Source organism: Hesperophylax consimilis, chromosome 25 (genome assembly GCF_061612785.1).
Source record: "Hesperophylax consimilis isolate HC1 chromosome 25, BYU_Hcon_1.0, whole genome shotgun sequence".
In the NCBI taxonomy this organism is placed as follows: domain Eukaryota; kingdom Metazoa; phylum Arthropoda; class Insecta; order Trichoptera; family Limnephilidae; genus Hesperophylax; species Hesperophylax consimilis.
This window is the reverse complement of record NC_142860.1, coordinates 6,518,187-6,532,434: the sequence shown is the minus strand read 5'-3', so window position 1 is coordinate 6,532,434 and position 14,248 is coordinate 6,518,187. Positions and strand designations below refer to the sequence as shown.

At 34.3% G+C, this 14,248-nt stretch overlaps 1 protein-coding gene across 1 annotated transcript in view; it reads left to right on the top strand.

Annotated features, from left to right (window-relative positions):
- The window catches only part of LOC149411476 (alpha-2 adrenergic receptor-like), a 62,072-nt gene extending 55,342 nt beyond the window's left edge, over positions 1-6,730 (top strand). Inside the window, exon 2 of the mRNA XM_089646664.1 lies at positions 6,518-6,730. Within this exon, the coding sequence (XP_089502790.1) occupies positions 6,518-6,730 (213 nt within the window). The remainder of the gene's footprint in view (positions 1-6,517) is intronic.
- The last annotated feature ends 7,518 nt before the right edge of the window (positions 6,731-14,248 follow it).

Genomic DNA, 14,248 nt, shown 5'->3' with positions numbered 1-14,248 from the left:
TAAAAGGATTGTTTTAAGATACCTTATTGTTTTTTTTTTAAATTTTATTTCATAGCCCGTCAAAAATCAAAAAGAATTATTACTATAATTTAAAAAAAAAAAAAGTGGGTGTGTCAAGCCTACGCAAGACAGAAGTGAAACTTCTAGTTTCAGCTGATGCTTGGCGTGGCGCAGTTCGCTGGTGTCTGAGAGAGAGGAAAGAAGAGAAGAGAGAGAACGTTCGTGAGCGGCTCCCCCACCTCAACAAGGTTTCACTTCAAAAATGCCACAGCCGAGAATCGAACCTCGCTTAACTGATTGAAAGCCAACCACGCTGAGCACCAACTGTAAGCAAAGCCGCATAAATTGATTATATTATGTAGGTTCTGAAAATATGAGAGCTTGTTATGTTTTATAATGTTACCTACATCACACCCAAAATATAATATATTTTTAAAAATAATGTACAATGTACAGAAATAGAATCCCACACAAGATCGCGTAGTGCGCTCTAGCGAACGGATATTTTATCAGAGGGAGATAGTTTTAATTTTTTTTTCTGTAAATTATTACATATTATCAAAATAAATAAATTAATTAAATAAATGTAATACAATTATCATAATATACGGATTAGATAATAATTTTAATCCAACACAATAACGCAAAGCGCGCTCTAGCGGAGTAATGTTTTATCACAGTGAGATAAGTGTTTTTATTATTTTGCAATATTATTTTCTTTTAAAAAATGTTCTGACCTACTAAAAAATAAGATATTGAATGAAAAAGGCGTTAAAAACAAAAAAAATAATGTGCGATGGCCGAGAATCGAACTCGGATCAACTGCTTGGAAGGCAACTATGCTGACCATTACACCACCAACGCCAGTTGTCGGGATGAGCTAAGAAGCATTTATATGTTACTTCAAAACTTTGACTAGATCAAATGAACTTTAATCGGTGGTGGGGGTACCCGCATTTTCGTTTCGGTCATGAGTCGGTTTTACTCCGGTCCTCGAAATTGCATGACGCGCGTAAAGAAGTTTCACTTCAAAAAAGACGAATAAAAAAAATCTGTTAAAATATTAAAAATATATGGAGGTACCTACTTTTTTGCTTGTCTGAACTTTTCTTAACACGAGAAGTTCCAATTTTGAAATTTCAGTTCACGGAATAGGAATAATTTCACGCAGAAATATATCACAATTCACGCACATACAACTCAAAATTAGAACTTTTGATTATCTATGTCTTATATAATATATTTAGAAACGAGTTTTAAATACATGATATTTTAATTAATACATAGCTGACGTGTTCCCGGCGTTGCACGGGGTTAGGAACGTTTTGGAGTAAATTTTGGGTGTTGTGAATTCTAGTGTACCTGAAAACTGGGTGCATTTTTAAAGTATTATTCCACTTCTGCATTTAGCGTCCTCGACTTCTTCTAGTTTTCACTTTCACGTCATTCATTCTCCTTACTATTAAATATTGATTAATTTGATCGTGCCATGTCTTCCTCGGGTAACCCCGACTTTATATACCGTTCTCTAATGTGGACCACATTGTCACTTTTAAAAACTACATCATATCGAATTTTATTCGACTCCGTATCTCATTCTAGTGCAAAGATAATGCAATAAGTCTTCCTCGGGCGTCCCCGACTTCTTTCACCATTGAAAACGCTCTTTAAACACCCCTTACACTAATAAAAACAAATTTTGAAGTTTTCAGTCAATTCGGTCCAGTAGTTTTTGAGTAAATAGTGGACAAACAAAGAAACATTCATTTTTACATATATATAAAATAATTTTTATTGGTTGTGGAAACAAAATCTCTGGTCTGCGAGCCAAAGAGCTAACCGCTATGCCACGGAGGTCGTCTTAATGGAAGAAATTTATTTTTGACGAACTAATAAAGCGGCTTCATTTTTTTACCCGATATTCCTTTATTAGTAGCTGTGTTAACTAAACGGAATATAGTTACAAGAAAGCTATAAAAACATGCTCCAATAGTTATTATAATAAATGTTAGCTTATTTCTATTTATCAGCATTGGTTCTATGATAACTCATCACAGTGACAATTCAACACACTTTTAAAAAGTGATATAAAGTAATTAGAAACGATGAAAATTTTTTTTTTTAACCTAACCTAACCTAACCTAACCTAACCTAACCTAACCTAACCTAACCTAACCTAACCTACATAACCCAGTTAATAAAGTTTTTGTTTCATCACTTTCCATGACTTTATATAACTTTTTAAAGATGTGATAAATTATCATTGTGATGATTGATCCGGTCACCAATTTAAATAGCAAAATTTTACTTCATGATTACTGTTACACTAAATTATTATCACACGTTTGTGAAAGCCATAATGGGCGTGTAATATAAATAAATAAATGTAATTATACTTATTTTTAGTGTATATTATGTAGATATTTATTGAATAAATATAATATTATTTAATAAAACATCGACAGGTGCGGCAAAACAGTGCAAAAACAGGCCGTTCAGTTTTAAAGGGATATAAAAAAACGGCGTAACTTACAGAAATGTGGTTTATTCTGTTGTATTTGGTACATCATGTTGTTTTATGCATCAATTTCTTAAGATGACATCAGAAAGATGATGCCCCCAGCATCGATGAAGGCGATTTCTTTAGTTTTCGGCCCCATTTTGCCACATCTCGAGTTTAGCGGCGTGTTCTTACCGAATTGGTTTATTGATTTTTTCAGATGTTTGAGGCCGATTATTAAAAAGATTTTCACAGGAAGAAGTCACAAATTACAGCTGGATGGCCCGCTGAGTGGCGGCAAAAGAACGGCCTCGCTGTTGTCCGGGCAAAAACAAACAGTAACGACTGAAAAGGGCACGACCCTCCCGACTCAATGAGATCCCTCTTAGATTTCTATCCCACAACATGGGAAGTACCGACCCTTCAACTTATTTGGCTGCACCCTGTACACACCTCTCACATTTCTGTAACTTACTTCTAAAAGGTCCAGAGTTATTTTTTCCACACATATTTTTTTGCGATTTTGTCTCAAAATTAGATGTTTCATTGACCAACTTTCATAATACATTATTGAATTCCATAGGTGAACATAAAATAAAAATAATAAAAGATGGATACTAAAATACAGAAGTTATTTATTGACTCCTTTGGACCGTATGTATCTATATTTTAAACTACGTAAAATTTCATCAATATTTACTTCAAAATTCTATAATAAAACGTTATTCCATGATAAAACATTCATGTCGGTTAAAATTACCACATAAATGTAACTATGTACATTTAAACTTTATTTTAATACATAACATACACCACTGAACTAATAATGCCAAGAAGTGTGACGCAAACCGATTTGAAGGAAAACTGTGGTCGCAAGTTTAAATAAGACTTTCCGTCTCCAAAGCCCCGGCTGTCCATTGAAGTTTATGACCGTTATCTGAAAATTTAATAAAAAAAAATTGAGCTTATTTTAGGTACACGAAAACGCCCACAACATACTTCTATCGCATTATCTATTCAGTGATACGCGTATCAGAAAAACCCAGCCGCTTCGGATAATAAATAAATGAAATAAAATTTACGATGAAATTAACAAGATAAATAGCTTGGCCCCGATCCAGAAATTGGAAACTACCGACTTGTTTTATAGTGGACTATACATACTATACAATGTTAAACTAAATAATAATTTGATTGTGATGTTGTAATACTATTGTTAATAAAACTTTAGGACGTAGAATAGATGAATCAATCAGCCGTTATCAAGTTCATTTTACTTCGTCGTAAATCAGAAGGGGTTAAGGTGACTGTGGATTAAGTATTAGGCAACACCTTCTTACAATAATACCAAGAGAGTGACAGCTCAGATGGCTGTTGACTTGTTTAATGATAATTTCAACTAGACTCAAAGGTTTTAAACAAGATTGAGAAAGAGATAATTGTTTTTAAATACAGCTATTCGAATTTATGTTGTCGGTTATAAATTAATGCAAATTTGAAAGCGGAAATTAATCTACTCCCCGATATCTGATCGAGTTGAAATTCGGCAAATAAACTTTTTGTGGATGACAATGAATTCTATCAAATTTTGATGGCAATCACATACACACACGTGGACATATACGCATTTCTCACGCAGTTAAAACACGAAATAAATGTCGGTCCCAATCGGCATTTTATCATGTAGAGTTGTCGTTCTCTAGTTTCTTGGTAGCAAGGTTCAATCTTCAGTCAAACTATATACATAAATTGAATTTCACTTTTGTTTTCGCAATTAACCCACTTCCAACATCCGATTGAGCTGATACTCGGCAGATAGATTCTTTTTGGGTGATAATACATTGTATCAAATTTTGGTGGTATTCACATACGCGTACACAAACGCATTTTTCTATATTGGATGAAATAATAATAATAATAAAAGTGTTTATTCCGGTATGTGGGGAGCTTAGTGCAGTCCCACACATTCCATATAGAGATACAAAAAAATATACATATGATCAAAAACAAAAAAAAAGAACAAAAAAAAAAGCATAATAAATTGAAAATAAAATGATAAAATTAATAGAATAATAGAAAGTTGAAGCCTTTATGGAGCCGTGACTATATTAGCGCTAATATTTTTCTCCAGTGTGCGTCAATGCTGGAGGATGAAGTGAGACGGGCTTCCATAGTGATGATATTTCCAGAGCTTCTTATCCTTTCCCTCATTCCTGCCACCCTGGATCTAATAAGGGCTGCATATCCGGGAACTCGCCTCTCCGTGAACATACGGGAAGCGCTGCAGTATCGGGGGAGGCAAAAAATTGTGCGGAAGGCGTTGTTGTACTGGACCCGTAGTCTTTCTATACTACTCTTTTTGTAGTTTTCCCATAGTTCGCACGTGTACAACGTTGCGCAGAAGGAAAGGAAATGATGTCATAAGTGGTTCGATAAGTTAGGTTACTTAGCAGTAGTGCCAGGTTTATCGGATGGGGTGGGTTTAGGTCTTGGCGGCGGATGCGCTGAATCGAGAGAGGCCGGATGAGGGAGACCTTTGACTTCTCCAGCTGATCTTTTTCGATCCATCGCCTAGCACCGCAGCGCGAGGGATGGATTCAAATGTCCGTTTCTCCTGGATAACCCCTAGATTCCTACCCGCATGCCCTTTTCCTTCTCACAATTTTCTCTCCTTCCTTTCATTAAAAAGACCCTCCACACAAAATCCTCAAAAATAAAACAGGCCTCGAGGGAAATTATTTTTATCAGGGTGTCCTGAGCAGGGAAGGAGTTGTGAGAGGGAGGAAACATAGTGGCAGAGCTGTTGAAAGCAATGAGTATAAGTAACGAGTCGTTATCATGTGACAAATGTCAATCGTTTACAAATGTTAAGCGTGCGTTTTTGCGTGTATCCCGACTATGTACCGATTCGGAAGAGATAAATGATTCTAGTAGTAGCAGCAGTTCTATCTGAGCACCTTCCACTAAAATACGGGTAGAATAAGAACAGAATTGCTGCCTGAAGCCTCTAAAGATTGCAATCCGTTTTTAAGATAGGGGAATCTATGCTCGTTTCTGGACAAACTCATAGGTTTTTGTCAAGTGTATTAAGTGTTTTGGGGATCCAGACCAGATTTGGCGGCCGAATTCAATAGTGAGGCGCACTTTCGATTTGTTCAAGATCAGCAGTTATGTACTATCAAAGTATCTGCAGTACGCTTTTTTTTATTTTCTATATTTTTATTTGCCATGAAATGGTGAATCATTTTAATTAAGTGAATTTAAATTTACCGTTCTTCATACAAATAGAATGGCGTAATTGCGCCTCACAATTTTTACCTCACAGTATTTAAAATTTTACCTGGCTATTATAGAGTTGTATTTCCTCGGTAGCGAAAATAATTATTACTTATTAGTAGAGACACCTATTCACATCATTAACGATATTTTCGCGAATTAAAGCGAGAAATGGTGTTTTTAGTGATAGTAAAAAAGTTTTTTAGTCGCTTTAATCTTGTATTGACAGATTGTAGAACGAACATGACACACTCTACTGTAGAAACATGTGCCATGTTGAGTTTCAATCAATAATACAATAAACACGTTTCAAGAGACTTTGCTAATTTAATTGTTTTTTACCCTCTTGCTGACTCCCATTCCTTGACGTTATCCTATTTAGCTATAAACGCTATGAAAACGGAAAATTAAAGCTATAAAAGCTATTTTTTTAATAATTAATGCTACATTTCTTAAAAGTTAAAGCTATGAATGGGTGTCTCTACTTATTACTATCTTGACTCTGGCTTAGCTGGAGCTTGTACCTGAGCTGGTCACTTAGAGTTACATGAAACATATCAATGGAAAGGAAGATTGTTTCCTTTGAAATAGTTCATCATTCTTTCGCCATCTCATTTATATGCTTCATACGTCTTAAAGATTTGGCACCAGTCGCAAAAAGAAGTCTGAGGGTTTGTGATTTTACAACGACTTGAAAAATTTGGATTTGCGTAGCACTAATCCTTTTTCCTTTATTTCTAGGCGGTGGAGTACCTAAAGAAGAGAACGCCTGCAAGAGCTGTGGTCATGATCACTGCTGTGTGGCTCATGTCCGCGCTCATCTGCATCCCGCCGCTGCTGGGCTGGCGGGCCAAGCGCATTGTCGAAGAGTTCCCAAAATGCAAGGTAAGAAATTGCATATATTATATATTAAACTGGCACACACCGATCTTTCGGAAACACCCGAAGACTTGAGGGAAGAAGAGATTCTTTAGGTTTCAGTTTACTCCAACTTCAGAAGGCAGGTGGAAAATTGAGCACAGTCAGTGCTCATCTCGTGCTTGGCATTACTGATAGACAGTCCGAGTTCTTTAACAGTCTTCTACAAGTCTGGTCCTGCATCATTGAGTTAAGATGCTCCCACTGCCGTTGTACTCACATAGAAGGAGACCACTGAAAAAGTATTCAATTATTGCCCACTTTATTCGTTCCCAACGTCAATTGATAAACAGGGCGACATCTTGGAGTAAAGTAGAGTTAAATCGATATTTTTACAATATCGAATCGACAGGCGCAACTTCTGATGATTTTGTATCAATTTTCCGAGCATAGTCACGCTGTTGATATACCGATATTGTTGATAATGCAAAAAAAAATTGGAAAAATGGTCAAGTATTGTTTATGAATTGACATTCCGAAACGTCAAACGTCACAAATCTTCGTAAAATATTAACAATTTGACAATTTTGAATTAAAACACCAAAGTTAATATGCATTGGCAGTCCGCATTTACTTTTTTGACACCAAAAGTGAAAAATATTATTTAATAAGGTCTTTATTGACAACTTTTCACTTGAAAAAATTTCGTTTATCAAAGCCCGAACCCATGTAACGTCTTTGGCTCGAATAGATTCAACTCGCCACGCATACGATTTCTTTCAATCTAAGAGCTTTGTTAGTTAAAAAACAGTAATTTTGCATAACGAATGACACTGTTAAAAAAAAGTGTTTATTGACATTTAACCTTAGGGAGTAAGGTAGCTTATCTGACAGAGAACGCGCTAATTTTTTTCTATGGGCCGTCGTGAACATTTTTGTCGTTAACAATATACGAGTAATTTAGTGAAAATCGTATTGACAAAGGGCTTTAGCAATTATCCGTGATAGTCCTCTTAGGACCTCCTGGCTCAGAGACCTGTTGATCTGTTAACATATATTTTCCTCTGGCCTCCATTATATGAAAGAAGACTGTCTAGCGAGATTTCAGAAAAGGAAGTCTGTTATTATATTTAAGATAAATGCATGCAAGTATGCTTAGATTATTAATCATTTGTCTACATTATTTTTCGTGTTAAGATACGAGGAATGTCCGGATATGGCGTTTTTGGCATTGCTGTATAATTATGGCAATACAACATATTATGGGACTGTAAATTGTATACCTTTATTGTGTAATGTTCGATCGTTCAGTTTTCTGCAGTCTGCACTCGATGTTGATGCAAAAAACGTGCGTACAGCGACCTATAAACTTGAGAATGTTTTTTTAGTCTTTCGCGCATTGCACATTAGGTTGCAAATATCGGTACATGGCTTATCTTGAAAAAGGATCAATATTGACGAAAATAATATATTTTAAACGTGGAATTACTTCAGCATAGATCACAACATAAAAAGACAGATGAGTTGGGAAACAAAATTCCAAATAAACTTTTGTACATGGTATTTATTTCTTCACAAGTTTATTTCATTAAGAAATGGATATACCCTCCGTAAACTTGATACAAAACAAAACTTAAGCAAAAGCACAAGGAAAACTTCTGCTTAAGTGAAAAACCAATAAAAAAGATATCGAAAGAATGTATTTAATTTTCATTTGCTTTTAAATTTATTTTCTTTCCAAAAAAGAAATAGGTTTGAATGACAAAAATTTTCATCGTTAATTTGAGTTTAATAAGGGAGTATTTTCAGGCGGAATTCGTTTGGAAATTTTCTTTTGTAGTCTTCAACTTTCAAACCTTTTTCTATGGAAAAAGTTCGTTCGGAGTTCCTCGTCCGATATGCAAATTTTTATCCGCGTGGATTTCGATCATACGGTGATTAAAAACGTTTTGAACTTTAACAAAGGTTTTTTCAAAGCATTTTCTATCCTACGTTTTTGAAGATTTTTCGAAAAGTGATACATTTGTTCTGATATTAAAGTATAAACAGCGTTTGGAATAAATTTATAAAAGAATGGATTTTTTCTAAATACAGTCAGCTGGCTCACACAACAATATCTAGTCATTATTTGGTCTTTATCTCCATGATTATAATTTACACTATTTTTTTATGTATAATCTTTTAATAAATAGTTTACGAAAAATGTAAAATAAAGCATCTGAAAAGCAGCTCTGATTTAAGCAAATGTCGCTATTAGTTAAATTATATGAAAAATGTAAAAATACTTCCCAAAAATAGTTCAAAAGATTTGAACGTCGAGATTACCGAAGAAAACAAAAAAAAAATCGTTAGCTTCCATGTTTTTCAAACCTTATTTACTCTCCAATAAATAAATTTAAAACTTAATAAATTATGTCTTTTGAACAGAGAAATGTTAAATTTTTTGCTTCAAAAAAAAATAATGCTCTACCTAATCAAAAAAAAATAACGGAAATGAATATATTTAAAACAAAAGTAAAAAATGGCTGAGAGACAAAGTCATAATCAATGTGCGATGACGCTGTAATTGCGTCATCGTGATTCGGGGAAGAGAAGGCGTTACATCCTTTCTCTGTTCCAGGAGACTCACCCAATCAACATAAAAATAATCACCAGATTTCTGTACTTACCAGGTTTGGTGATTCTTTGGTTCGATGTCCAGCGGGGCCCGCATTTGGGAAGAACGTTCGAGTCACCCCTTTTCACATGAACTAATGCAAACTATCGTCGAGCATATGCTACGAATAATAATATTTTACGGCGGTTTTCTCTATGGTCTTTAGTCGATGACGATTGAATTGATACTTGCCGCACTTTATCCTAAGCAGGGTACTCACCAAGAGTATAGCATGTAACGTATCTGATACTGTACCAATCTGCAAGTGGGTACGGCTCGTCCACGGTAACCGCGTATCCAGCTACGACCTCCCGGATCCGCCTTTAGTGCTCGCTATGGTGCTCGCAGTGAAACAGGGTCACTGCGAGCACACTGCGCTCCACCCGGGAGCGGCTCGCAGTAAGCTCGTGCCTACGTACTCACTTGATACAGTATCAGATACGTTACATGTTACACGGTTAGGTGAGTACCCTGCTCTAGGTGCGTGCCGTTTCATGTACAAAAGCAAGCGTGGAGTTTGAAACTGCTCCATGGTTGGTGGGAGCAGAACAAAGCTGATAATGCCAGAAAAATGACAAACTTCATAACGAAACAATCAACTAACCAAAATTATGAAGACAATGTAAAGACAACTTCAAAATGGATACAATTTTTTAAAAACTAAAGGCCGCCTCAGAACATCCTATTGAGGGGAGATATTATAATTTATACCTACATCGCGTACAAAATTTTCCATTTAAACTGTTTAAAAAAAATAACTAATAAAGTTAGCTTTCTTTCCGACCGCCCAGTACTTGAATAGGACGTCGAGAAAAATAATTAAAAATTTTCCATCGATTGAAAATTCCTTGGCTTCTTTCGATTGCGTAGGACCCGCTTCTCCATACTCCTCCACTTTTTTTTCTTTTCCTACTTTCTTCTTTCGTCCTTTCCTATTTTTTTCCTCCCGGCACTCTATTCGCTCTCAATCTAAGTTTTTTAATCGGTGTAAACTTGCGGCAAAGTGAGTCATAAACTATTCAGGGGAAAATATTATGAAAAAATTAATATTAATTACAATATAAACACATAAATTTGTTTTTGGCCACTTTATTTAAATAACACTCAATCGGTTTCATAGCAGCATTTCAGCATTATGAAAACTGAAAATTTTTCAAAATATTCGTAAATAAGAACTCTCGTTTATTAAATAATCAAATGAATTTATCTTTTAGTCGTAATCTAGACATATTTTTTTCAATAAATCGTTTTGTTCTTCTCAGAAAATCCCTTTCTTACCCCTTCCTCTCTACTCACCTCCCACTCCAATACCTAGAAATATAAACATATCAGTATTGTATAATCTTATTAGTTAGTTTCATTTTTATTCTAATGAAGGAAAGACACTTCTGAAACCGGTTGAGTGCAATTAAAATAAAGTTGTCAAAAACAAATTTATATGTTTATATTGTAAATTATGACTACCCACAAAGTTAATGCTTTTTACAAATACGTAATATTAATAAATTATTTTCTTTAAATATTTTGAAAGCCTTAAAGCAAATCTTCTTCTCCTATAAAAGAATTCTACTTGCCGGAGTGTGGGAGCATGAATTATTTAAACTTATTTTGGGATACAAATTAAAAGAATTATGAAAGCGATTGTCATATGTTTTGCATAGCAAAGGGTCCAGAAGTATCTGACTGTTCAGATAAAGTTAATTATGTTTCAATTCTGATTCTTAACGTATCTATGAAATAAAGTGAATAAAAGTTGCTCGCATTAGCGTGACGTATTTTCGTGTTATTTATTTATTTATTTATTTATTTACGGACAAATAGTCCATTAACAACATATTAATTACACGAATAAGTTTTATAAACAGAGATGACAGTGAAAGGAGAGCATATATAAATGAGGAGCGAAGACAATAACAATGACAATAATAATATAAAAGTAAGAATATGTATCTTTAGATAACGCCTACTTTAAACTGAAAAGCCTGTTCTATTTATCACTAAAAATCAGAAACAGTGACCTTGGTGCATTCAAATTTACAATATTAATTTATCTTTATATATTTATAATGTACAATGTTAAGAATTTGTACACCATCGACCAATAAAATAACCACTTTCATATACACACACAAAAATAAAGAAAAATATAAAGTGCAACTACTTTTATTTACAAAAAGGGTTTTTTGAAATATTTCCAAGGTTTGCATTTAAACATGGTAGGTATGGGTATCAATAATAACAATGAAAGAAAATTATGTTATTCAATTCAAACTGCTGTTATTCAAATATGCTTTTATTATGTTATTCAAATCAAACTGAAAGCAAAACAAGAAAAAATAAAGAAAAGTGATAAAAAATACCAATAAAATAACAAGTTTTCGAGATCAGTCAACGAATCTCAAAATATTAATCCTTAAACGTAATCTATAAATGATTTTACTATAGATACCGTAATTTTGACATTTGCCAACGTTTACGGTTCGCTATTTCTTTTTTCTAAAATAATATATTAATATAAGTCTAAAGTAATGGTGTTTGAAAGAGAGAGATAGTACGAAAGCAGTGTGCAGTATAGTTGTGAATGATGAATATTTGGAGCAGGTGAATGATTTCGTGAATTTGAGAAGTACATATGTTTACAAGAGATGGGAAGGCTGAGAGAGATATTGAAAGAAGGGTATATACAGGTAACTTCATTGATGGAGGACTAAACGCGGTTGGCGCTAAAAAAAAAGTCAAAGCAGTCTACAATAGAGTGCTGGTACCTACCCTGTTGTATGGCAGTGAGGCATGGAACTGGCAGAGAAACGATGACAGTAGACTGAATGTTATAAAAATGAAACCCTTGAGGCGTGTGTGTGGTAAAATAATTTATGAGCTTGTGCTAAATGTGGAGATCCAAAAATAATGCAAGGCTGATCTAAGGGACGCTCAGATGGCTTGGGAATGCAGAGCGAATGAACGAAGAAAGGGGTGTAAGGAGAATATATGTCTCAAATGGGAATGGTAGAATAAGTCAGGGACGCCCAATGGTTTACATGGAACGATGTGAATCAGATACTCGAGACGGGTTATATCAGCAGTCAGAATAATAGAAGAGTATATATGAGACAATACATGAATGTGAATGAGGCAAGGAATGTGTGCCAAGACCCAGTTGTTTGGCGGTCAATCCTCTTTGCCTACCCCTGCGGGAAAACGGCGTGATGGTTAGTTAGTTATTATTTTTTTTTTATATTTACCGGAAACCCGGGCGTTTATTGCAATTACATGTTTAATATAACAAATTTGAAAGTAACCCGCCTCACTAGAAGGTTTCTGTTCTGAGGCGGGTACATTTATTTGTTTACACATACACATACATTTTTTATATAAATATAGACATATATCAATATATACATGGAGCACTCCATTAAATAGTTACATTCATATACAGTTAAAAAAAAGAAAACAGGAATTTCGTAGGAAGTCTAAATTTAAAAAATCCAAATCTTAATCTCATAATAATAACATGTCAAAGAATAGTTTTAAACAACAGTATTAGGTTTTAGGCATGCGTGAAACATAAACAGTTTTAATAAGAAAGAGTAAATCACTATAAATGTACATAACACATTTTTGTAAATAAGGAATGAGAATTAGACTAAGAAGGGATTGCTAGTAATTTGCTGATGCATGCTCTTTTTTATGTAGTAACCATGTGTTGAAATGTTTAAGTAAACTGTTTGGGTGTTTATGAGTTTTGCAGTAAGTGGTTTCTTTTAGGAAGGTGTTGAAGATGTAAGGTGCTAGGAAGGATTCGTGCTTTTTGGCAAAGGTTGAATTAATTTTTGGCACTTGAAGTTGATTCTGTGATTTTGCCCTTGTGTTATGTGGGTGAGTTACGTGGAATGGTGAGGCATTAATATAATATATCTTCTTTTAATTTCCTGAAATCTTTCGCCATCATTTACGAAACACTCTCTCTTAAAATGAACTCTCTCTGAAAATATTTCGCAAATATTATTTAGGGAGTTTAAAGTTCAATAGATGTTTATCATTTTTTCCATCTTACTGATGAAAAATCAAATGATTTATTAATAAAAGGTATATTTTCAGTAGTCCTGTTAACGAGTTCAGTCTGGTATAAATTGAATTGTATGCGCATTATTGGAAAATCAATCAAATGCACTCACACAAAGCGTATGCATCATTTTACTGTCGCTCTACTGACTACTCGGATAAAAATCCAAATTTCAGTTCAATTCGGGATTTTACTTTTTGATTTATGAATATTTTTTACAGCGAACGCTAATGGTCAAAGAATTAGAAGATGTGTTGCTGGGCTGGGAAGTGAATACCGCTCTTTACTCCAGCCAAACGCCTGTAGCTAGTGAAACTATGACATTCCCAATATTGGGGAATGTTGTTAGGCTGACAATTGTATTGAAGTAAATGAGATGGGATAGGGGGGTAAGAACCTACCTATCCTGATCTGGTCACCAAAAATGTCTGAAGCTTATAATTCTACAACATAATACAGAAGTATGTCAGTTATTTTCACAACTACGAGTAATTGTTTTTGCTTTGATATAGGACGAAGAGGTTTTAAATTCATTGAAAAGATCTGCAGGTGCTTGTATTGGCAGTTCTGTGAAATCATGCTAGTTGAAAGCGATAACATGGACTTAACATTTGAGGGCATTCGATAAAGTTAGTCATTAATTTAAAAATGATGAGAAAATCATTTAGTTTATTTTCCGGGTAGAAAGTGGCGGTAGTTACTATAGTATACATTAATATCTTGTAGCAGATATCAATTAAATATTTTTTTATATGAAACAGATACTTTGTAATGTGACGTAATTAGTTAAAATAAAACAATTACCTATAACAATACTATAAAAGTAAGCACCTCTTTTAAAGTAAACACCACTAAAAGTAAACACCACTATAAGTTAAACACCACTATAAGTAAA